At 47.4% G+C, this 25,966-nt stretch overlaps 1 protein-coding gene across 6 annotated transcripts in view; it reads left to right on the forward strand.

The window, feature by feature from the left end:
- Positions 1-1,610: 1,610 nt before the first annotated feature.
- Positions 1,611-25,966, forward strand: part of TCF7 (transcription factor 7) — a 73,642-nt gene continuing 49,286 nt past the window's right edge. For 4 of the 6 annotated variants that reach the window (XM_040602678.1, XM_040602683.1, XM_040602682.1 and 1 more), the window contains exons 1-3: positions 1,611-2,088; positions 2,187-2,253; positions 2,630-2,739. In XM_040602678.1, the coding sequence (XP_040458612.1) occupies positions 1,891-2,088; positions 2,187-2,253; positions 2,630-2,739 (375 nt within the window). In that variant the 5' untranslated portion in view covers positions 1,611-1,890. The remainder of the gene's footprint in view (positions 2,089-2,186; positions 2,254-2,629; positions 2,740-25,966) is intronic. The other 2 variants (XM_040602679.1, XM_040602681.1) reach the window with 1 other exon arrangement.

Here is a 25,966-nt window from a genome sequence, read left to right on the forward strand (position 1 = left end):
ATGTGCTGGTGCGTTTCGGTGCGCGCACGGACCGTATGTGCTGATGATGTATCTGTGTGCACACACGTGTATGCACTGATGTGTCCTTGTGCACGCATGCATGTGTTGATGTGTGTCTGCATGCACACATATGTGTGCTGATATGTGTGTCTGCATGCACATATACACATCCTGATGTGTGTCTGTCTGTGCACACGTAAATGTGTTGATGTATCTGTGTGCACACACATGTATGCACTGATGTGTGTTGGTGTGCACACATGCATGTGCTGATGTGTGCCTGCATGCACATGTACACATCCTGATGTGTGCCTCTGTGCACATGTACACATGCTGATGTGTCTCAGCATTTGCAAACATATATGTGTTGATGGGCCTTTGTGTATGCACACACATGTGCTGATGTATCTCAGTGTGTGCACACATATATGTGCTGATGTGTGCCTGCAGCTCTGTGTCCAGACTTCAGTCCTCTGCAGGGCTCATGTGTACCAGATGTGTAGCTGTGTGCTGATGTGTGTGCACAACTGTCTGTGTAGCTAGATGTAGAACAGACACACGTAGGGATGTGCATGGGGCTTCGCAGATGTAGACGGGTGCTGATGCACAATACAGGTGTGTGCACACAGAGCTATATGTGGACATGTGGGAAGATGCATGCATGCAGCTCTGTGTGTGCAAATGAGCACCTACAGACATGCAAGTGCAGATGTGGGCTTGTGGATGTGTGTGCAGCTGAGTATGTGCACAAATGTGTGCACACAGGTGTGTGCAGATAGGCGTGCACACAGGTGTGTGTGCACAGCTGAGTGTGCTCACAGCTGCGTGGTGTGCAGCTGAGTGTGCACACAGGTGTGTGCATGCACGCGCAGGTGTGTGCATGCACAGATGTGCATGTACATATCTGGGCACAGGTGTGTGAGCGCATGCAGGTGTGTGCACGCGTGGGCACAGGTGTGGCCACAGCTGCGGAGGCAGAGACGCGTGTGCATACACGTGTGTGTGCAGATGTGCGCGCACAGCCGGGGGGCTGCACCGACACACTCCCCCGTCCTGCCCCAGCTGCCCACCCCCGGGCCACCAACCGCCGGGAAGGGGTCCCCCCCCTACAGCGCGGCGGCAGAGGGGCGACGGGGACCGTGGCGTGCTGGCGGTGTTTAAGGCCGGCACTTGGCGGCGGAGTGCGTGTGCCCTGTGTGTGCGTGTGTGTGCGCGCGCGCGTGCATGTGCGTGTGTGTGTGCATGTGCGTGTTCTCTGTGTGCGTGTATGTGCGTGTGTGTGTGTGTGCATGTGCGTGTGCGCCCGCCCCCGGCCCCTCCCCGCAGCTGCCAATCACCCGGCGGCGCTTTGATGTCGGCAGCCCTTGGCCGCCGCGCCGCCGCGCTCGCACACAGGCACCGGGCGCTCCGTGCCTTTGGCTGCCGCCGGCGCCCGCTGCTCCCAGGGAAACTTTCCGGGGCTCGGAGCGGGGCGGGGGGGGGCGGCGGCGGCCCGGGGGGGCCCGTGGAGCCCGGCATCCCGCGACTGCCCGCCCGCAGCCTGCCGAGCCCCCCGCGAGCCACCGGGAGGGAGGGAGGGGAGGGGGGGGGGAGGTTTAAGAAGGAAAAACATTTTTTTTTTTTTTTTTTTTTAAGGAAGGATTTAAAAGGAATTTGGAAAAGGGGAGACAGAATTACGGGAAAAAGTTTAAAAGTTAAAAAGTAAAGGAGCAAAAAAAACTTCGCAAAGAAAAATTTCAAGAGGCAGCAAATTTATTTTTTTCAAGAGGAAAAAAAAATTGAGGGAGAAAAAAATATATATATAATTGCGAAGGGCTTGATCCGGGCGGCGGAGAACAATACTCGCCGGGAAAGTTGCTGCGCGGCTCGGGAGGGAGCGGCGGGAGGAAAATGCCGCAGCTGGGCAGCGGCGGCGGGGACGACCTGGGGGCCACGGACGAGATGCTGGCCTTCAAGGACGAGGGCGAGCAGGAGGAGAAGATCCCCGAGAACGCCTTCACGGAGCGCGACCTGGCCGACCTCAAGTCCTCGCTGGTGAACGAGTCGGAGGGAAGCGGCAGCCCGGCCGCCGCCGCCGCCGATGCCGAGGTGAGCCCGGCCGCCCCGGCCGCCCCCGCCGCCCCCACGCCCCCCCCGCGCCCCCCGCCCCGCCACCCCCGCGCTGCCCGTCTCTCTCCCCCGTGCAGGCCATCCGGCGGGCGCAGGATCCGCAGCGGGTGTATCAGGAGAAGCTCCCGGACCACATGGATGATGGTTAGTCGCTCTGTGTGTGTGTGTGTGTGTCCCGTCCCCTGCCCCTCATCCCCGGTGCCCGCTGGCCTGCCCCGGCCAAGCGGTGAGTGTCCCCGGGGTGAGTGAACCCCCCTGCCCCCCCCCCTCCTCCCCGCACCCCCGGAGGGAGGGATGCCGGCCTGGCTGCCACAGCAGCCCCCCCGGGAAGGCTGCCTATGCCGGCAGCCGAGCTTCCCAGTGCCCCCCTGCCGTGAAGACCCCGCACCGCCCAGCACCCTCTCTGAGGAGCATGGGGCAAAGAGACTCCCGAAACACCCAGCAGCCTCTTCGGGCCCCCCGACAGGCAGAGGAATCACCTGTTGTAGGGCAACTCTTGACGGGGAGCTTTTGATTTTAGCAGGTATGAAGCATCAGGACCCAGGGATGTATAAAGGATCTGCGTATTCTGGCTACCCTTTCCTAATGCTCTCAGATCCTTATCTGCCAAATGGATCTATGTCACCTCTGGTGAGTTCACCCCCTCCTTACGGAGAAGTTTCATGGCCTTTCTCACTGCTGAAGTATGTTGCAGTTATCGTGCAGGCACCTACACGTGCTTTTTTCCCCTGACAAATTGCAGCCTGGATTCTAAAATGCCTGGGCGCTCTTCTGTCCAAGCCAAGGGAGGAGTGGGAAGGGAGAAAGATGCTCGGCACCAGTGCCTGCTTCGCTCCCAGTTTGCTGGAGGAGTGCCTTTCCAGTCTCCCCATCCTCTAGGTTTGCCTTCACTCCTCCAGCAACCAAATCCTAACGCTTCCTGTAAGAATGCCCCTTCCTTTTTCTGGGTCACGGGCTTTGGAGGGGAGCAGCTTCTGGTGTTTGCGTTCAGGGACGTGTCCTGCAGCTTAACTTCAGTTCGGCGTTAATCTGCTTGTAAAATGGCCTGCCTTCGGTTAGGGCTGTGTTGGGGATGATGGCCCAGAAAGTGGATGTTGTGCTTCTAAAATGGAAATAGAGGTTTTTAGGAAAAGGCTTAATGCTGCTGGATGACTATTCCCATTTTCCTCCTGTAAAGTTTTCCCCTCTCAAGTCAAATCAGCTTTAGTAATTGTGTATATTCTAATGCTTCTAAGTTTTACTATCTGAACAATTAAACTAAAGGCTTCTCTACTAAAGCTATCTTTTCCCATTACCATCTCTATCAGAATTTCAGAAAATAATGTGATGACATTGCAGCAGACAGACAGTGCTCATATCGCTCCTGGGGAGCCGGCATTGCTGCATTCATTTCAAATGTTGTTCTGCATTTGCAGTCCGTGAATGAGAACAAGAACATCATTTTGTTTATCTGTTTAAACTTTTAGCCTTTAAAGGGATAAGGTTTAAAAGAATATATAATACTGTCCTTAATTTCAGTCATTTGTTCACTGGAGGGGTAGGATGTTAAGCTGGTGTCGTGAAAAATCGATGGATTGTGGGATATCGAACTCAAAGTGTGATGAAATATTGTCCATGGGAATCGGTGTCGTACCCTCCTGCCCGATGCCGCTGGCCTGGGCGGCAGGAGGAGGCAGGTCCCTCCGTGAGCCTGCCCGTACCCCAGCACAGCCCTTCTCGGAGGAGCTGATTTCCCCGGCTGCAGACTCTTGTAACTTTGCTGAAGTCAGTTTGCAGATACTGAGGATCTGTCCCTACGTTTTGAAGTCTTCCTTCAGTTTACAGCAAGAAAAGATGCGCTTGCAAGGCAGGGCCAGTGTATGTTGTTGTAACCCAAACACGCATTCCTTCTGTTTCTTCACACCTTGCTTCCCTTTGTCCAGGTACCAGGTATCCCCCTCGCCCTCCTAAAATACTAAGCTATTCTCTTCCTTATAAATTTTAAATCGTATTAAATTTGTCTCTGTTTAAACGCGTTTAGGTTGCTCCCTGGTATAGAATCTGTCTAAGTTCAGACTTCCATTAGCCCAGCAACTATTTGTTGTAGTAGAAGTATTTCTTTTAATCTTAAACCCTTACTAGATGGGCAGCAAAGTGCAATAGTCTATTAATTAGCAATTAAGCTAAAAAGTAGATGGTGGTTTGTGAATCACCTTTCCCCTTGATAATGTAATAAAAACCAAGTGATTACTGTTGGAGCAACAGACAGGAGTAAATAGACTGTGCAGAACTCAAAGGGGAGAAAACTTAAATAGCAGGGAAGGAACGATCCCAGCCTCTTGACAGCCACAGAGATCATCCGCTGCCTCAACCAGCTTTACTTAGGCCTGTTCAGATCCTGTGGTGGTTTATGTTGCGTGACTTAAAAAGCTGATTTGATGCTTTCAGCTAAAAAAATTCTTGCTGAACAGACTTCTGCAGATAAACGCTGGCCTTTTGGCTTTTCGAGTTGGTACCATAGCTGTTCCAATATATTGTTCTGGGCAATTTTGTCTTGTATTTATTTTGACTATGCAAAGGTTATCACAGTCAATTATGTATTGCTCTCATATAGATTTATTGCTATTGTGTATGTTACATAAAGTGCGGGCTATAATCTGGTGGCTGCTTCCAATAACTGAGGAGGTCAGATCTGTGACTGAAGATTGCAGATACTTAACCATCCATAAAAGTGTGTTTAATTAACACTTTAGCACAAGTAGACTTGGAGAGGAGGGTTGTGTGAGTGAATGGGATTGTGTATCACAGTCATGTGTGCGCTTGATAGTGGAGATTGTATTTTGGTTAATGAGGCTTCCTGGAAACAGTTGTTTGCAGCTAAGATTAATTTCAGAATCTTAAAAAAAAAATAATTAAAAAATTAACCCAGGAGTGCTTTGGCAAGCTCTCAGGGCTTTATATTTACCTGATTGGAAAATAAAATACAGCTGCCTGAGAGCCAAAGGGCAGCCAGCACTTAGGCTGCAGGTTGAACCCCCACCCTGCGACGCTCCGTAAAACCACATTTTTTTTTTTTCTGCGGGCTCCTTCCGAACCCCGGCAGGGTGCTGCGAGCAGTGCTGGAGCCAGCCCGGAGCGCCTGCTTGGGTGGGTGTGTCATTACCGGTGTGTTGCTTTCCTTTTTCCTTTCTTATTTTCTCAGCAGCATCACTTCTGTTTTGTCTCCCTCAAGGTGGTTGTAGCCCGCTAACTGTTACGCTGCTCACCCCAGCATCCTGCTACGCTCCCCACACCTCCCCACTAAAGTTGTCTTTTTTTTTTTTTTTTTTTAACCAAGGCACACCCACTTGTGTTATTTACATGCTCTAATGTCGCTCCAGAGCAATGCACTGAACATGTCTGGGTACCTGACATCATCAGCAGCGCCAAGCATAGCTGATGTCCCCCACAAGCAGCAGGATGTGGCAAGAGCCCCCCCGCAGCAGGCAGATCCTGGCCGTTTGGCTGGGTGGCCCACCTCTGCTGCAGGTGGCAAACACCGCTTTAGGCTAATTCAGCGGGAGTGATGCTGGTTTGAGCATGCACAAGTAGCCTGGACTGGCAGGTGAGCTATCAAAGAGAGAAAGGAGGGCTGGGGGTGGCCGGGGCATGTAGGCAGAGGCTCTCCTGGAGCTGGGGACAAGGCTGAGCCCGGGTGTCTCGTGTTTTGGAAGTGTGCTGTGAACCCCCGTCGGCTGGCCAGGCACACTCTGTCAAGTGTGTTAAGAGCGTCTCGGTGCAGACTGTACATGCCTCTGAAATCACGAAGTTTTGCACCAGGAGAACCGTTTCTCACCCGGTTCTCAGGTGTCACATGCGTGGTGGTTCATGACTCTGCTTTGACTCTCCTGGCTTTTCCCAAGGTGGGGTATTTGGGATTTGCTGGTTAAAAATCAGCAAGAAACTTCCACAGAACAGTAACAAGTTGAGGAACTGTTTTTCTAAATGAAATATAAAATCATAAAACTATATCCTTTTTTAAATAGTACAAATGACTTTAAATCAAATTAAGGTACATCCTTAGTAAGAACATCAGCCTTTTAGGTGGTTACAAACATTAGAGGTCAGACATGGTCAAACATGTTAACACTTTGATCAGATTAAAATATTTTTCTTGCTACAGTTGTATAATTGAGTTTAGACCCGAGGGGGTTTTCTGAACATTGTTATGTCTTGTACCATGTGGTAGTTAAATGGTAGAAGGAGCACTTACAAGTTCCTTTACGTTCCTTTTGTAAATAGGTTTATAAAATAGGGGAGTGAGCTGTGCTGTGTGTAAGGCACAAGCTCTCCCCACCCCAGTCGATGTGAGAGCCCCAGGGAGAGCTCTCTGCACCTTCGGCACACCTCTGGTGCGTGTAGTGAGTGTGTGAGCTGTCTGAAGGCAGAATTAGAATGTTCTGCGTATAAAGCTGAGGTGCTGGACTTTCTGTCTGTGGGAGAAACAGAGGTTCAAGAGCCTCTATTTCTTTGGAAAACAGACACTACCTCATTTTCTTAATTATTGAGTTGTCTAACCAGAGCTCACGTAGGAGCAGGATGGTGGTGGTACGTTCCCAAGCTCCGCACATTTGAGGTCCCTGAATGAGACAGCAGGGCTAGCAAATAATGCTGGTGTTCAGAGCCTGGTCCCTGTGGTTGGCCAGGCTCCTTGGGCTTGGTTCCTGTTCAGAGAGTTCGAAATATCCCCTTGGGCAGGGCAGGATGAAAGTGCTTTTACTGCTGGCCTGGGGCCACAGGTCCCAAATGTCTAATATGAGGTCAAAAAGCATGGAGCTGAAAGTCTCCTGCTGCCTTTCACCGGACAGAAGCTGAAGCAGCAGCAGCTGAGCCCTGGGACACGGCTACTTCTGCTGCAGCCCCCTTCCCCGAAGGCTGCTCCATCCCTTTGCGGGAGGAGGCTGTTGCCCCCGCAGCAGTTGGTGGAAGGAAATCTGCAGCTCAGCTGCTTCTGTTTAGAGGTCTTTCTGTCCTAGCTTGCACTGTCAGGGCAGTAGTTTAGTGTTGCTTTTTCCTCCGTCGAGTTCTGATCCTGTTGAAACCAGTGGGAAAACTCCCTGGAGTTGCCATGTGATGGGATTTGTTGCTGTGCTGCTGCATCCCCCTCCAGATGTTGTGCATGGAGGGAGGGCAGCTGCAAGTGAGCAGTGGCTCTGTGCGTTCCCAGCAGTGCCTGCTGCTGTGGGAGAGCAGCATCACCAGCAGCATCCCAGCCAGGTTCCCTGGCAGAAGGGCTTGTGCTATGGGACCTCACCAGGACAGTACTCTGTCCCCATAAATTGTTACGTTCCTGGCAGAAAGCGTTAGGAGTGCGGTGGCTGCTGATGGATGTCCTGGCAGGCAGACAGATGAGTAATTTCTTCCCTCCTGACAAGAGCGAATCCACTTCTTCCAGCTCTTCTACCTGGCTTGAAATAGGATAGTGGTGAAAATAATGTTTTATATTAAAACATAATGTTGGATAGGTGGATGTACCAAGGCACAGGGCTTCCGAGGTCATTTATTGCATGTCTGATTCAGCCTTGGTTCCCCCCCAAGGAAAATTCTTGTGTTAATTTCTGAGTTCATATCACACCCTCAATTTTGAAGCAGAACTTCCCTTTGAAATAAATTAGAGAGTTCTGCTTAAGAAGCTGTGACATGATACAGCACTGCCTGTGTGTGGTCTAATATAACCTTATTTTTAAAATTGTTTGGAATGAAAAAAAGAGAAAGAAAAATGTCACAGGGAAACAAAAGCAAGTTTTATGTAAATCCATGCATGTGAATGAGTGTGCACGTGATTCAGATGGTCCAACGATATCTACTGTCCCACTGGGATTCCTTTGCAGGCTACCCTGGAACTGGCTTCCCAAGCACGGGATGCTTTGTTGGTGGGGAGTTGCTACGAGATATGTATGATATGTTCCTGCAAGCTTCCAACTGTTGCTGTTTGTGAAAAGTTATTAGCTCAACCAGTTGAGAATTTGGAGAGAAAAGCAAAAACCGAACATCAACCCAAGCTCCCAAAGCTCATCCATGTTAATGATTAATATATTTGGAATTTTAACTCTTGAAGAACAAAGTGATTTGGGGGTGAGCAGCACACGACATGTCCAAGATGAAAGAACAGAGCTAGTCTGGTATCCAAAGCTTTAACTGAGAGGAGCAAGGAGTGGTGAGGAGGCAGCGAGGAGCTCTGCAACACGCTCATGTGTCGCCTCACAGCTTGCAGTCCCTCTCCTGCCATAACTATTAAATTCCTGCGTTCAGGTGGGAACTCTGACAAATCCGTACAGTCAGGTGTGCTGGCGTTTGCTGTTCCGAGGTACCAAGTAACAACACGTGTTCCTGTGACTAAACAGACATTGCCAACTCCGTAGGGATGACTCTCTTGCCTGCTCTCGTAGACAATCTGTGAAGAGCCAGATCCTAATCACAGGCTGGATCCCTCGCTATCTGTAGCGTGATCTGCAAGTGAATCAGGTTTTCAGGATACGAGTGGTGTGAGCTGCATGCCGAAGATTGCGATCTGGTCCGGTCTGCGTGTGTCTGTGTATACACGATAGGATGGTCATTGGTAGAGCACAATCAAGTGCTGAGAAACATCAACTGTTTTGAGGAAACATCTACAGCTTGCCATTAATTTCACACCTGTAGTTCTTTGTCAGCCCTTTGGCCAGGAGTGGTTAAGCAAGGCCAGATTTAGTCGTCATTCTGTATGGGTTGGCCTTTGATCCCCCTCACTAATTTACCATAGAGAAGGTGAAGGAAGGACCTGTGCATCTGTGAGCATCCTGTACGCTCACGGGGAGGCTGTGCTGGACAGGGCAGATAAGCATGTGCTGCTGTTCAGTTACTAAAATTTCCTGCACCATGTGTGAGCCACAAATTCCTCAAGAAATCCTCAAGGATTGTCTTCTGCCTGTTGCATTGATGTGAAGAGGGACTAGATGCCAGACATCCCCAGCACTGTCCTCTTGGAGAGGGCATTGCCACTGCGGGAGCTTCTCTCCATCCCACCCCACTGATGGGCTGCCTGCAGCCATCACCTAACGCCTCTCTTCTTGTTTGCTGCTCGCTTCCTTGGTTTCCCATGCCTTTGCCACTCCAGCTCACTGCTCTTGGTGCCAGAAGATGGCTTACATCAGCATCTCTCCCAGCCTGATGTATACATGCTCTTACCTCATCATTTACCAATGGTGGGTGGAGGGCACAGAAATAGGAGGGTAGGTACAAGTTGCTTCCTGAACTCTTTGCAGAGCCACTGCGGCAGGGAAAGCTGCTCAGCCTGACCAAATCCCAGGCTGGTGCCAAGCTGGGACGTGTGAGTTTCCCCCCCCCCCCCCCGACTTTTTCATGTGCTATTCTTCCAAATCTCCCTTTAAAAAATAAGCTATAACACGATACTTGCTCATTAGCCTCTGTGTCTGGAGGATGAAACAAAGGTTTGGTAGGAGGACGGGTGACTCAGAGGGTTGGTAACAGGATACAGAGCTGTTCATTTCCTACTTTCCAGTTTTAATCCAGCTGAATCAGTAAAGGCCAAATGCCTGTTCCGTCTGCCAGTTTGTCCAGCAGCCTGTCCGGGAGGGCATGGCTCCCTCCAGCCCCCAGGCAGGGCGAGCGTTTCATGGTGTGAATGATGAGATGTCCTGGGAACCTGCAAAGTCTGTACCAAACCCTCTGTGAATGTCATCTGAGGTCTTCGTTCTCATCGTGGGACTGCCAGTTCAGCACATGCTGCTGGCTCACAAACCCACCTACTTCATTTCTTAAAGGAACAGATTGCAACAATGTACGCCTCTGAGTCTTGATTATGGCAGGATCTTTTTCTTGGTCACCTCCCAATGATCTCGGACAAAGAGCTCTCTCACCTTTACCTCCTTACAGAGAATTTATCACTGCTCCATCCTGTGATGCTTTCTCTGAATTTTTTTGTCTTTGGGTCTTTATAGTGACCATTCCCAAAGATATGAAGGACTATTCCACCACCACTGCCTCTGTGAAGTGGTCAATACTGAGGATGAGGAGGGTTAGTAAAGCCTGACAGAATTAGCAGTACCCATCCAGAGCATCCTGCTGGCTGGAGGTGCTGGGCAAGAGGTCACCAAGGTGGCTTTAAACCACTGCTCCTCTCCCGTCCGCTGTGTCTGTGCTAAACCCAGCTCAGCTGCAGAAAGAATCTGGTTCATTGTGTTTCATGGGGTCCCAAAATTAGTATTTTGTTAAACAAAACAATAAACTCAACAATGCTGTGGTAAGTTTTTGAAACCAAAGTAAAGCTGGATACTAGAGTCTAGAGCACTTTTCCCCTCCGGTTATAACAACTTTACATTTGATTAAATGATAGGCAAAAAAAAAAAAAGTCTCAACAGTATCTCCTTTGTTCCATTGAGAATCTGGAACTATAATATACAAAGTACATGCCTGCCTTGAAGAGCTACACAGTAATCATGGATTGACCAAAAAAAGACTTTTTTTTTTTTTTTTTTTTTTAACTGATTCAACTTGTATGCTGTATGTTGAATTTGTTTTCTGCTGTGGTTTGCTCTGAGGAATAGCATACACGAGCATAAACAGAGGCTCTCCTCTGATGAGACATACACAAAAGTAAAATGTGAAAGCCCGAGATCATAAGGCATGCTTGACTTGGCACCAGGGGGATGCAATTATAAACACGCTTGTGGAAGAAGTGCTGGGGAGATACTCTTCCCCAGCACACTGCTCAGAAAGGATCAGAAATGTGGAATTTTTATTCTAACTGTGAGGAGATGGCACTGTGGAGGTTGCTTTCATGTTTAGGAAATAAACCATCGTAAGATCTACCACATGAAAATTTGTTGTTCTTAGCACAGAGAGGCTGATGAGTTGGTTCTCGTTATGTGCCGCAGCCCTGGAGTTACTGGCGCGGGAGCGGAGATAGTGAGGAGGAGTTGTCATCTCCGACAAACCTCGCTTTGTCTGACTTTGCCCTAAAAGAAGAAAGGCCGATTCTAACGTGGGAGACAGTGCACAACCCCTGACACCAGCATACCCGAGGTCGAAATTCGGCCTTTGAGCTTTGGCTTCCTGCTATAACTTACGGAGTGTGGCATTGCCAGCTTTGAAATCCGACCGTCCAAAGGGATGTGCGGATTCAGAAATCCAGGTGACGTTTTGCGGGATCACATCGTGCTGTGCTTAGTATTCCTTTGGGACAGCCAGTGCTGTCACATAGGATAAATTAAAATATGCATAGTAAACCTAAATCCAAAACAGAAGCAATAATATAAAATAAGAATTTTTTTTTTTAAAAAAAAAGACCCAAACCTTTTTGTTTAACTTTCTCTGATACAAAGCAATTTCTCCAGGACTGTACACCATATGAAACACATTATAAATGCTCTTGTAAAATCCACATCATTATACCACATGAAAGGCTGGGTCCTAAAAATAGCCGTTCAGAGAGGATGCAGGCTAGTAGCAATTTCGGTGATCATGAAATAGTTGTGTTGACATCTCTATGCATGCACACCCACAGAAAGCTTTGACTTTTGAATATTCTTAGCAACATTTGTGCTTTATGGAATTTTCCACGTTCTGGTCCCATGAATAGTCCCTTGCACAGTGGTGTTCCTGTCTGATCTTATCCCCATGTTTCTAACCCTGATTTTATTGAGAAAATGAGTAATTTTTTTTTTTTTTTGGTTTTATGTGAAACTCTTTCCTTGCTGTCAGTATGACAGCAGTTGACAGTATCAGTTGTAATTTTGCTGTCTTCTATCAACAGGAATATTTTCTTTTTCCTTCAATAGACACACACATCCCTGATACTTCGGAGGGCTAACTGTCAATATGTAAACCTAGAGCATTAGATAACACAAAGAGCTGCCACGTCTACCCAGCCCTTGTATCTGTTGTGGTATTCAAAAGAAAGTACATGAAATCTGCAGTAATTATACAGTAATGTATCCACAACAAAAAATTTTCTTCCTCGTCCCAGCGATCAGAACTTGGCTTTTGTTTTGAAGTACGAAAGGATGCAGCCTCCTGGCTTTGGTGTGTTTGCAGCAAAGCCCTGGCTGGGATAAACTGCCATAGCTCTGGGACAGACAACAGAGTCCTGCCAACTGATATCGCACGAGATCTTTTTGAAGAGCTCATCAGATTTTATTTTATTGCTGTTGTGTTTCAGTTTTAGCTTGTTATTTGTTTGAAATCATTACTATAGGGATGGTTTTCTAAAAGACGTTTGAATCTTCAGTGCTGATCTCTGCCTGCATTTTTCTAAGTAGAGCTGGTGATGCTGGAGATGTACACCTTCAGACGTGAGGATGGATGTCTGCAGGTTGCGGTTTAAGCCTGTGTGTGGCCCCTCTAAAGCCAGTTGGAAACTGTCTATTTCCTCAAAATAAGTTTGCTTTGGGAATTGGAACAAAATCTTTGGAGATAGCGAGTGAAATAATAGGGTGTTGAAGAAAATGACATTGCTTCTTAAATAGCTGGCATGAAAATCATTCAGTCTGAAGTTTCATTCAAATCAGATGTAGCTGTGGTTGTGATGGGGCAGGACACAAACTCTTCAAGCAGCGCAGCTCAGAGTGATTTACTACCAGACTTACAGTTGCTCTCCGGCTTTAGTTTTAGTGTAAGGGCGGCTCTTGTCCCTTGTCCAGATCTGGCATCCTTTTGCAATGGAAACAGGCTCTCAAGTGTTCAGATCAATCGGTTGAATTCTTGCAAAGTTGTTAGCGACTTTGGAGAATGAAATGCTGTAAAATTACATGAGAGAAGCATGTTTGCTGTTGCAGATTTAGCTCCCTAAAACAGCTGGACCAGGGAACACGGGAACACCTTGACAATGCAATAATTTTAACTAAACATCATAGAGAAAATGCATTCATTCCTACACGCACTCGGCAGTAATGTAAGGATATATTTCCAACTAAGTGCTAAGAAATTTTGGCTCATGTTAGCATATGTGCTCTGTATAATACAACAGATACTGCTGTTCAGAAAAAGCTAAAAAGTTCTTAATACTTCTGCCTTGAATTTAACATCATGCCTAAGCCCTTTTGTGTTCTCCATAATTAATGTAATGGATAAAACCAAGGTTATATCTGGCAATGTAAGATTTTTACTAATCTGGTGAACTCCGCTTTTCCTGCTAAGAGCAGAATTCAGGTGAAAACACCAAATGTGTGCTGGCTGGGACTTCTGGCAGCACTTGAACACAAGAGCTGTTGTAGAGAAAATTTAAATTCTTCACTCAAGACAACAGAAAATTACTTAGTATGTTAGTGCCAGTTGCTTGGTTACTGGCATTTACTGGAAATAGTATATAACTACATGTGTATATTTAAACTTCGCAAAATACAATGTTTTAGAATTACAATATACTATTTGTACTGATCTGGTACGTGGATCTGCATATAAATGCATACTGGGGGATGAGGCAGGCTGCAGTGAATCCCTGAAAGATCAGCTTCCATATCCAAAAGCATCACGCTTCATCCAAATTCTCTTCTAAAACCAGTGCCATGGTAAATGTCAGACTCCCGGGCGGGTATGTTGCTGTTTGCCGTGGGTGGGAGCTGCCTCTCTCCTCCCTGCGCCCCGGGAGTTCGTTTGATACAGAGCCGAGCGATCCTCTTGCTGGAGAGCACCAGGTGCCGTGTCAGACGCATGTAAATAGCCAACAAAATAGGCATTAGTAGCGCCAGTTGTTTATGTGTTAACACAGGATGTTCTCAAAATCAGGTAAGAAGTGAGGCATGTTACCAAGTTTTATAGCAGAGGAACCGGATAGTCTTGTAACTGCCATGCAGGGCTGCAGTGGAGGAAGCGTGGTTTTATCCCAGCTTCTGCTCCCAGTCCCCCAGGAGCTTGTTTTTCTGTGACTCAGTTTCCCCCAGGAGCGTTTTGAAGCTTTATCATTTCATGTATAAGCCATGTTTGGAGAGCACTGCAGGGAAAGCCACACTAATACTGGAAAAAAACCCCGAAAAATCCAGCACAGGCTGCTGTGAGAGGGGGTGTTTCAGAAACGATCAGAGAAGGACTAGCCAAAAAAAGTAAGCTGTGCTGCTTATTAGACCATTTACTTCAAGATATTAAACAAATTGCAATTTCATAATCTTTTAGCAAAGTGCAGGTGGCCCTAAAACCACAACTCCTTCAAGGCGATTGGCGTCCTTTCTCGCTTTAAAAACAAATCGACTTTTCAGCCCAAATAGTAATTTCATACAGTGGCATTAGTTGGATGGGAACGATGGTCGGACGGTCCAACACGTTGTCTCAAATAGACATGCTGCACCAAACCGCGCTACTACACTGAGGACAGAATGTCATTTCTTATTTACTGACTTGTAATATGCTGATGAGAACAACCTCCACTATTGCACGGCATAGTTTTTGGACACATGTACCATACCCCTGGATGCATAATTCAAATTCCTTGTCATGAAGAATGAGTCTATTTATCTTGGAACCTTTTTCACTTAAACAGTAATCTCTAGGAAATCATTTGTTAACAGTAGTTAGCTGCCAGTTTGTCAGTTAATGGCTTGAGGCGAAGTCAAAAGTGAATGAAATCTTTTCCAGGAGATGCTGCTGTCGCATGTGGTGCAGAAAGGTTTATAACAGAAAGCATTAGAGGAGGCGGTCAGATGAGTTCAGTCCAACTTTTAGAAACACAAGGAAACTCGGCATGACAGGGCAGAGACAACCGTTTTGCTAACTCATCCATTTGTAAAATATTAAAGCCATCAATTGTGCCCGTGTCAACTTCTAAGCCTAAATTCTCCTTACTGGAGGCTCCAGGTGTGTGTGTGGGTGCCAAAACCACGTGTGGTCACGGTGGCTGGGGCTCTGCCTTGTGCTCTGTGCATCCCTGCATCCCGGGCATCCCTCCATCGCAGGCACCCCGGGCATCCCTGCATCCCGGGCATCTCTGCATTGCAGGCACCCCAGGCATCTCCCCATCCCAGGTGTGGGGGCAGCCGGGCAGGAGAGCCATGGTGCAGCACCCCCAGCTCACCTGGGGTGCTGTGGGGGGGTGTCTGCTGGAGCGGAGAGTCCTCCAGCTCTCAGACATTATTGTTTCTCTATAAAAGTCTAGCAGTGAGTTTCAGTTAGGTAATGAGAGTTATCTGATTTCTCTTTAATCTGAGCAGCATCACTACGGAGCGATAACTTCGAATCACTGTTTATCTTGTGCTCAGTGCTGCAGGGAGAAAAGTGGCAAGAATGGGTGAAAATTCATTGGAAAAAGAGCTGAGAAAAGTCATCCTAGTCTACACCAAATCCCTCCTCCTTGCAGCGGGAGCGGGTGAGAAATAACTGCCCCAAGTAGAAACTCTCCTACGAAGCCACAAAATCCAGCTGAAGTAAATACCACTTCCCTGCAGCATTATCTCCCACTCTGTGCTGTCTGCCCACAGAGGATGGTAGGGTGTAGGAACTGGCAGGGGATTAATGGCAGCCTGGTTCATAAAAAACTCTGCTGCCAGAAGGACGTGGGACCCAGACAGAAGTAAAGAGGGGCTGGTTCTCTCTGCAGATGCCCCCAAGTGCTATTTGTCTGAGAGCAGATTTTCCCACAGATCTTTGGCCTTCATATTATTTGAAGAACCCCCTCTGCAGCTGCAATCCTTCCCTCCCCCGAGGGAAAAACAGGGTGGTAACTTTGTGAACTGAATGGTGTGGAGGTTTAGGAGTACTGCCATGGGAGGGGAAGATTTGGCTCATTAGCATGGAACATTATGTTGCCAGGAACAGAGTTTTGGGGCAGAACTAATAACATGGAAGCAGATGCAGTCAGCTTTTATTAAACTGGTTTGTAGATGACTTTAAATAGGCAACATCTTGTATCTGGGGCTTTCCTTGCAAAAGGCAGAATGGCAGACCCCAGCAGCAGAGCCTGGCTTAGATGCTGGCTAAGGAGTACAGAGAAGCCAACCAAATCTCTGGATGAAAGGAAAAATTTCTCCCAAATGTATTTTAAAAAAAAGAAAACAACAAACTAACAAAAGATTTTGTGGTTGTGTTATATTCTTTAAATTCCTACAGTCCACACGTCTCACTTTGAGCAAGGAACAGCTGTAGACTGGTAGAGTTTATAGTCTGAAGGACCCAACATTATATCATCTCCTTTTTATCATGGTGTATCATCTCTGCTATGCCATGGACTCCTGAATTTCACTCAGTTACCCCAATAGCTGGACACATCATTAAATGCTTGACAGCGCATTACAGGTAGGGATGAATAAATTAATCTCCAGGCCAAGTTTCGGAGCTCCCTTCAACTACCCTTTCCATAGCACTGATTAACTCTGTAACGCTTATCTGCATCGGTGATGGTCAGATGCCATTTCCTGACACATGGCATTCCATGGCCACCGGTAATGACGGGTTGAACTCACTCTGTAATTGTCTTACCCGAGTACACAGGTTGGAATGACCATCAGCCAAATACAAATTTCCCACCTCAGCCAGCTACCAGAATCGAGCAAGGCTGTTGATACCTCTGAGAAGTCACCACAAAGACCATCCATCCATCTGCCAGACCCAGCAGTGACTATTGCTGTGCATCCTTACAATGTCTTTCTGGTCCTTCCACCACCTCTGTGCAGCCTGGACTAACCGTCCGGCTTTCATGCGGGTGTTGGGAACGACCAGCCCTGACGGCGCCGCCGAACTTGCAAATCTCTGTAGAGGTTCACGCTGGATTTCTTGACTTCTCCGTAGATGTCCATTAGCTACCACCTCCTTCTTCACCAGCTCCAACCACCGTTTCATAGAGCAAAGAGCACTGTCCAGAAATTCTTTCCCTGCCCCATGCATCCAGGAGGACAGCCTGGCGCATGCACCAGGCCTTCAGGGCTGTGCTCATCCCAGGCTGGCTGAATAAGGCACAAAGAATCCCATCTGAACGCTGTACTCCGTCCTACCTTTGTTGTGCAATACTTTTTTTTCTCAGGCAGTTTCTAATCTGGAGATTTTCTGGGATCTGTACATGGCATGAAGGGAAGTCTCCTCATCACCTCAGGTTCTGTCTTTCAGTACCAAGTGTTTAAGACATAATTCTAGGCGTCCGGGGCCTGCTTTCTTTTTGTGTCTCCTTTGCTGTTGCTTTCATTTACTAACATGTTGAACTTCAAAGTCTGTTCTTTCTCCTTCCTAATTTTTATGGAAAAAATGGTCTGAACCCCATTTGCATTTCCTCCCTGAGGATACTGGCAATCCTTAATCCTATATATTAAAGAATCTCAGTTTTCCCAGCAGCCTTTTATACTGGGACTACTATTCCAGTCTGTTTTCTCCTTGAAATTCTCTCCTGTGGTTCAAAATTGCTCTTCATGGTGCCCCTGACCACTGTCGCTTTCTGTTACGAGCTATTTGCATGGGTGTTTGATCACTTTTAAGTCCTTTTCCCTTCCCATCCCGTCCTTCGCAGGTAATTTGTCAAGGTTTCGTGCTCCCTTCGTGGCGGGAGGTGCCTGTTTGCCCGCGGTGGCTGGCGTGCCGGGCCGTGTGCTGTGCCAGCCACCGATCTCCAGGGTCCTGCTGCAATAACTATTTTTCGAGCCAAGATATAGCAGGATGAAAGTAAATAGGGTGAATAACTGGATGCTAGTTTATTCAGGGTGATTTTAATTTCACACCGATGGGCTCCATCTTCCAGGTGAGGACATGGCTCCCAGTGACTGCTGTCATTTACCTGCTTGAGAGGCGATTGCTGTCCTTCCCCGGCCGCCATGCCGGATGGCACTTGGGGAACCCTGCCTGCCTGTCCCTTGTCCCTCTCCCTGCTTCCACCCAGGGACTGCAGTGATTCCCCGTTTGTTCCCCAGCTCTCAGGAGCTGTGGGAAGTAGGTAGGATGCTGGCTTGGCTGGCCATGCGGATCCAGGGATTTAGATCACGCAAGCCCAGTGTTCTCTCCTACAAGTCATTCTCAACGATGTACTTGGGTAATTAGCATGTGCATAAACACTTTGTAATCTTGTGATCACGGCTTGCAGATTAGCTCTTTTGCCAGCTTTGCGATTTCTTTGCCAGTTTTAGTTTTAATTGCAAATCCATTACTGCCAGCTCCTTGCATATTGTAGCAATAGGCAAATTAAAACACTTGGACACAGTTGGGCGGGTTTCAGTTAAGAAATTAATTGTTACTGCCAACCAGTGCTTTTTAATGTGAGGGTGGCATTTGAGCTTGTTTTTGAGGGCATAATCTCCAAGACTTTCTTTTTTCCCTTCTCCTCCCCCCCTCCCCAGACTGCGTTGCCCTGTTGAGCAGCTCCACAGATGGCATGAAGCAAATGCTTGCCTCTTTGATCTCCTAGTCAAGAAATTTGGAAGTCATTCTGAATTTATGAGAATCCTGTCTGAAATAAATCTGTCTGTGCGCAGGGCCACACTAAGTCAACCCAGAGCTGCAGGCATGGCTCACCTGAACCTCCTGGGGAAGCGCAGGATTACATCCCACAAGAGCATCGTGTGATGCTGTAGCGATAAAGAGAAACTTCATGCATATTGTTGAACATGAAAAAGTCTAGACAATCTACAATTTACCAGTCGGGGTAATTGGCTAAAGGCTTAATCCACCCTGATAATCCAGTAATGGTATTGTTGGCAGGACACTGATGTGAATATCACTCAGCAGTGCTGGCAGCCGCAGTCTCCTGTGATTGCTGCCATTCCCAGTTCCCTTTCCACAGTTGTTAGGGCTGACAGGAAATTTTCAGAGTTCTGCAAACTTCTTGTATTTGGTATTTTTCAAAAACGGCCCGTGCTCGGTTGATTCAGTTGTAGTTTTACACTCTGTTTGTTGAATAGCTAACATTTTTCACCAGGTCAGAATTTTCACGAAAACATTCATCAAAAACATCTTTTCTTTCCCTGGTGTACTTTTTTTCCCTGATGTATTTTTCACATAGCTCTTTCCAGCCTCCCTGATGCTCCTGTTGCACAGCCTCCCATCGCCCTTCAATACAAATACCATCTGGTTTTGCAGTGGACCTGTGCCAACGCTGTAAGCCACCTTGTGTGTCACCTCCAAACCTGGTGGCATTCACTGAGACTTCGGTGGCATCGCTCTGCATGAGCCCTCACGTGCCACCAGCGTGGCACAGACGCTGCTGGGGCACTTCTGAGGTCAATGAGCTGAGCAGGGCTTCTGAAACACACTTCCCATTTTGCAGGGATATTTTTAGTGCATGTCCATTTGCCCCGTGGGGACAAAGGAGGGGGAGCTGGGGCTCACAGGGTGTAGCAGCAGCAGGTGCAGGGGAGGACAGAGGGACAAGTGCCCCCTCCAGATGTGAGTCTCCCACCACCGCAGTGTTTCATCCCTGCGTGCTGCCTTCCGTGGGTTGTTGATGTGTTAGAGCATGGCTGGGCTTTGCACACAGGCTGTCTAAGCTATTGTCTAATTGTGCATGAAGCCCGTTGATAGAATCACTTTTCCCACTCCTGTTACTTTATTCCCTTCAACTCATTCCCTCCATTTACCGTATTAAAAGGGGTTGTTTTCACCTGGCTTTACAGCTCAAGGGCTCTGCTCTTATAAGCCTGTACAGCACCAAACAGAAATAAATCCTGCCAGGTACTGGACTCTCCAGAACTTTATTTATAATAGCGTCATATTTGCTCACTGAGAAGCCACTTGCTTGTTTCTGATTGCTTGCACGTTTAGTCCAGAGACTAAGAGCCAAGTTAGTTTTTCCTTTTTGTGCATCACCACCGAATCATGCCCTGAGTATTGTCTGTACATCCCCCCTGCCTTCGGTGAGGTTGTGGACAGGTAATTGGTTGGAGCTCAGCAAACTATTCCCCTCATGACCAAAGCAGAAACACCCTGGGAATTACTTTTCAGCAATGGGATTGACTCTGCACTACCAGCAGAAGTAAAAACCCTATATATAATGATATAGATAAACTTATTTTGGTCACTGAAACCAGCTGAGATGGCTGCGAATCCTTCACACCATTTTTAAAGCAGCTTGTAGTGGCTTTTTTGAACATTGTTTGGTGGGTGGTTTTTTTCTGCTGGGAAAACAATGGAAGAAGCACAGTTCCGCTGCAAACAAAACCTGAACATGCTCTAACTCACATGCGAAATATCAAAGAGTGCTTATTCAGTACACATTACCACCCTTCCGTTTTACAGCAAACACCTTGTCACGGCTGAGAGACTTTGGGAAAACTATATATAGTGTATTGGGACGAATGTCACCCTTGTAATTATCCCATAGGTCTGGCTCCACGATGTTGTGGCTAACAAATCCAACTTTAATTGTTCGTGATCTCTATCGGAGCAGACATCGGGTTTGAGTTCAGCCAGTACAGAGTCAGGAGGAATAAACACAAACCTACAGTAAGATCAAAGCAGCAGAGAGGTGCACATGTGCTAATAATAATAGCTTATGAAAGCTCATATTTTCCTTCAACAACATCCTGTCATTTGTGTATTAGCTTTGAAAAGGGTAAAAAAAAAAAAAAAAATTCAGTGTAATTTACTTCAGCAAAAAATGAGATAAGACAGATACTTGATTGCACCAGCTCGTGTGTGGTTTGCTGCGAGGGTTGTACATGCACCGCGTCCTCCAGTGCATGTGTGATTCGAGTGTGCAGAGGCTGAGCTGGCTGTGACTGAAGTACCATTGTTATCTGATTTTTATATACAGTCTGTGACAATGTGATGAGGAAGGAGGATGAGGTAAACAGTCTCAAAGTCGGTAACCGCATCCACACCTGGTGCACCTCGATTAAATGTCTGTAAACAGTTTGTATAGAGGGAGGTTACGGCCAGGCTGAGGATGCCTAACGGCTCCCAGCCACCCAGGCAAGCGCAGGGAGAGACACACAGAGTCTGGGGGATGGCGTTTCTGTTAGGGCGGAATCCTCCTGGGGGATTAAAATCGGGATTTCACTGTTCCGCGGCTGTAGGTGGCTCCGCAGCCGGCTTTCCGGGCAGTGTGTGGGACGAGCGGAGCGTGGCTGGGGTGACCCTACCCGGCGAGGCTCTTCGTGCCAGCTGGGCCATCGCGGCTCAGACAACACTGATTTCCCCTCTGCATGATGTGACCTCCTTAGGAAGCACTGGTCAGCCCTCAAAACTGGGCACAGCGCTGACCATTTCCTCTGTCCTCTTACTGCGAATTTTCACTATCAGCTTTTTAATCTAGTGCAGTGGCTTGAATCTCCGGCGCGGTTTTGATTTGCCCGGCACTGGGACGCCCGGCCGGCTGCCGGGATCGGGACCCGAGAAACCGCAGGAGGGGAGCCGTGATGGGTGATGCTGGCCACTGGGAAGGAGACGGCGTGTGTTTTGAACTCGTCTTTCACGTTGCATGCTGTGGTTGTTGACGTTCAGTTTATGCCTGTAGTTCTCTCTGCAAGCAGGAAAGGGGTTGGGGTTTTGGTGAAGGGGAGGAAGGCTGACAATAAAAGATGACGAAGTGGCCTACTAAATACCGAAGATGGGCTGGCTGAGGAAGGAGAAGGTTGTTTAGGAAGAAAACCGCAGGCAAGAGGACAAACAGGAGCAGGTACAGGCACGGCTGCAGACTTTCTGCTCTCTGCGCAGGCGCTGCGTCTTTAGGTACGGCTGGCTCCCTGGCAAGGTGTGACGATGGCCATAGGGCGATAGTAACAGCGAGCAATCGCTGCGCTGGGAAGGCGTTTTTCAGGGTTGCGAGGCTGAGCTAGAGTCTATCCAAAGTCTGCGGCGGCTGAATCGCAGCATACAGGGACTCGTTAAGAAAGTGGAGCAAATAATAATGATCCATCTGTTTAATGCAGCTGAAAGGCGTACTTCAAAGATAGTGTTATCCTAAAAAAGCCCAAGTATAGAGGGGAATAGGCTTGATCACGGCTTCCAAGTTTTGATGGTGGCGTTGTAAGTAGGTCAGCAAACGGTAATATTTAAATTAACTCCTCTTTCTGGCAACTAGATGGGAATGTAGGTCTGGAAATGGGTAGATGTAGATTCTCTTCCCAGCTCTGCCACTCTTGACAAGTCACTTCATCTCCTCGTGCCTCAGGGAAGAATACAGCTTTGGGCTCTGCCCAGTAATCATCAGCCAAATGCTTCCCCACCTATCTAAAGGGTTTTAGAATATGTGATTGAAAAGTGCAAAGTGTTATTAACATTGAATTAATGTCTGCCATTACAATATGTAATAGAGTATTTCTGCACACACCCCATTTCCTCCTGCTCGACTGTTTTGTCAGGCGAGTCCAAGTGTTTACCAGCTTTATAGCTGGCCTAAAAAAAGCCAGCAAGCTGTAGCTGCTGGTAGCTAGTGGAGCTGCTGGGCTTGTTTTCTGGAAGGGTATTTCGGTGGCAGGAGCTGGCAGCAGAGCAGAGCCGCCGGCACGCAGCCGTGGCCCCGGTTTTCAGCAGCAGGGTTGGGGTGGCCGGGCTGCCCCATCGCCCGCCGCCCCGGAGCTGCCGAGCCCACCCCGTGTGAAGCCTGCACGCCCGTAGCACCCTACCGGAAGGCAAGGTGCCTTGGCCGCAGGGTGCACGGTGGGGTGCAGATGTGCCACGCTTCCTGCGGGGGTGGCGAGGACCAGGCTGGTCTGAAAGCAGGGGGGATGCGCTGCCGGAGCACCTCCCTTCGCCTCTTCTCTGGGAGCTGAGAGTTGCAGCCCTCCCACCACCTTGCACATCATCAGCCAACGGCAGCATCCGCGCTCACCCGTGGCAGTGCAACAACACCTTGCGCAAATGGCTTTAATTTCTACCTCTAAATATATTGATTTTCTCTATGCAAATAGCCGCTGCATGTTTGTTGACCCACAGCTGTATTTAAGGATACAAACCCAGACCTTTCAAGGCAGCGTTCCTCTTTTTTTGGCGTCTGCTCATCCCATCAGACAGAAGTTCCCTGCCTGCCTGTTGCTCTCGCCCACCGGCACTTAGTTCACACACTGGCGCTCAGCAGCCCTGCCTCCCTTCTCATTATCGCACCCTGCGCAGACATTTCACTTCTTTTCTAAAATACCTTAGCGCATGGTGTGGGTTACTGTCTAGACTGCATCACTCAAACCAAATGTATGCACCAATATAATATATTATTAGGGCTCACTAAAAGTAAAGAACAAACTACGTTTCTTTGTTCACTCCTTAATTGTTTGTTCATTAGCTCGCTTGCTGATTCATAAAATATGAAAACCTCCAATAGGGTATCTAGTCACTAGTGCAAATTAGCTAGTTTCTAATGTACATAAATAAATTAGAGTCCTGCATTTACAATGTGCCTTTACTACAAGTGCTGCGCAGAAGTGCTTTATCTCATCAGGAAAGAATTGGATCTGCTGCTGTGCACGCAAAGCGACAAGTAAAGGCAGAGGCCGGGAGTGCTGTGTCCCACACTTGCAAAACACGCTAGTGGCAAAAATTATCTCTGTGCTGGTGGGTAATCTGTTTTCTTTAGCTTCGAAGGTGGAATGTGACATCCTTGGATGCCTCCCTACCTTTGCAGCTAGGGCTGGATGTTCAGCTGGTGTGAGCTGACATGGGCATGGTCTGTGTACTGTCAGCAGCTGGGAAAGCCCTGAAGCTTTCATTATCCCGGGATTCCGTGTTTTTCCCCTGGTTTCTGTGATCCACTTTTGCTCTTTTTCTCCAGCAGCATCTCTTCCTACTTTTTGGCTATTATTGTCACTTATGAATTCTTCCCAAAAAGAGCTGTGTCCTCAGACTCTCAAGAAACTTACTGCCAGATAGGATGTGCCCTTGTGTAAGACTCCCAGGGGATCCAAGATCATATTTTTATGGTGTTTTTTTTCTAGCCTACAGATTTATATGGTGGGGAATGTAATTCTCTAATACAATTCAGAGATATAATTCCTCACTCCTTTCCATACCACAGTTAACATGCTCATCACAAAGGGTACCATTCTCTAAAAATAGTGTAGGTTTTTAGATAAAATTCTAAAGACGGCTGTTTAATGTCTGCGTATTTTATTGGTTTAATCCCTTTTCAGTTCTGTAATTCTCTTAAATAATGAGTACAGGCTATCTGAGATAAGCTTGTGGTACAAGTTGTGGCTCACACTGCACAACCTGTCTACAGGAGAGGTCTGAACTGGTGCAGCTTCACCATCGGTGCGTAAGGGTCCCACGGAGAGAGTACCAGAGCCCAAGCAGCACAAGCTTATTAGTTATAATAACAACAATTAGTTATTAAAACCTCAGGTCCTGTCCGATTTGCATTGACACTGAAGATTTATGGCCATAAATGCCTTGTGTTGCTAAATGGGTGGTTACTGCCTCTTCTGTGGACAGTGTGCCCAAAGTCTTCTCCGTGTGTAAGGCTCGGACCTGCAGATGCTCATGTAGGTAAATGATTTCACATATATGGATGGTCTCGTCGAAACCAGCCTAACAATTTGTGCATAAAATTACTTGTATGTATTTGCAAGTGTCAGATTTATACATGCAAGATCAAGGATTTAATTTGTAAATAGTTTTGGTTTGATACATAAAAGCTTTGTTGACTGGGTACTCAGAGGTCTCTGCTGCATCAGTCCTGTTGAATCTCAAGAGCAACCACTCATATGCCTTTCTTGAGCACACCTAGGTATTCACAAAATTTTAAAATTTATGATCAGCTGGAGGATATCCCAGCAGGTCAGCTCCCTGTAGGATGCAACATTTCCAGTGATGTGTTGCCAGCAATCTAGACTCAAAAAATGTGTATTTTTAACGGAGTGAAGTATACGGTTTTTTCTCAGCCTCTTTCAATACAGTTGATTAAACAGAGGTGAGGGTGATTTGGGGTTCGTATCTTTGGTTATTTTACCTCGGCACCATTGCCATTACTTTAACCAGCTTTACCTCAAAGCCTGTCAAACTTCCTTTTCTTTGCTAGATTAGCTCCTGAATTCTCCACTTGCTCACATGCCCAACACCTCCACCTCTGACAGATGTAGAGAAAACCTACTCCGAGTGCCGTTGTCGTTTTGTTTATCATTACGTGTCCGAAACGTTCCCAGGTGATAACCCTGGTGCACCTTATCACTGCAAAGGGCCAAGGCTCTTCCAGACCTTGCAAACTGGCACTTGTGCAGGGACTTCATCCACAGACAGAGTAGTGAAAGCAAAATCCCAGTCCCAAAGACATTTTAGGACCTCTGTGGTATCAAAAGGGATCATTTTTCTTGCATGTTTTGCATTTGAAAATCCTAAGGCATGATTCATGTGGTCTGGGAGCTGGCAGGGCTTACGGTGCATTCTCCAGATTCACCAGGAGCCTGCAATCTGCTGCGCGCGTGAGTGTAGGGCAGTGAGACCATCAGCCTAAATGAAATCTTGCTTTGGAAAGTCAGGGGCACCTTTCCCCCTGCCCAGTTTGACTGTCCACATTTCAAATGAGTTTTTTCTTGCTTGATTGATCACAGATTTCTGTCATTTTGTCAGTATTGTGCTTCAACAATAAAAGAGAATTAGTTCTAGTTAATTACCCCACAAATCTATAATCTCTAGTTTATGAAGGAAAAATACAGAAATGGTAAAATCTCATGTCATGCTGTTGGAGCCAACCAGTACACGATGCTGCAAAGGCCTGCAAAATGACTCCAAACAGTGTCACACAGAAATTCTCTTTCATCTTCATCTCATTCTGCTTGAATTTCTTCATTTAATTGACCAAATCACTGGCTGCACTGGGCTTCTTACATTTTTGGTTTGCAGTGTTTGTAATGCTATCCAGGTCTCTTTGCAGATTAGGTGAAAGAAAATGAATTATGCTTATTTCTGTGCTTTAGGATTTTTTTCATGTGTACTGCTCTATGCAAAACAAGGAGTATGATTCTTTAATGTTTTCTTTAGATCCTAACTCTAATCCAGCCTCCCCAGCTCCACC

This window comes from Falco naumanni, chromosome 8, assembly GCF_017639655.2.
Source record: "Falco naumanni isolate bFalNau1 chromosome 8, bFalNau1.pat, whole genome shotgun sequence".
In the NCBI taxonomy this organism is placed as follows: domain Eukaryota; kingdom Metazoa; phylum Chordata; class Aves; order Falconiformes; family Falconidae; genus Falco; species Falco naumanni.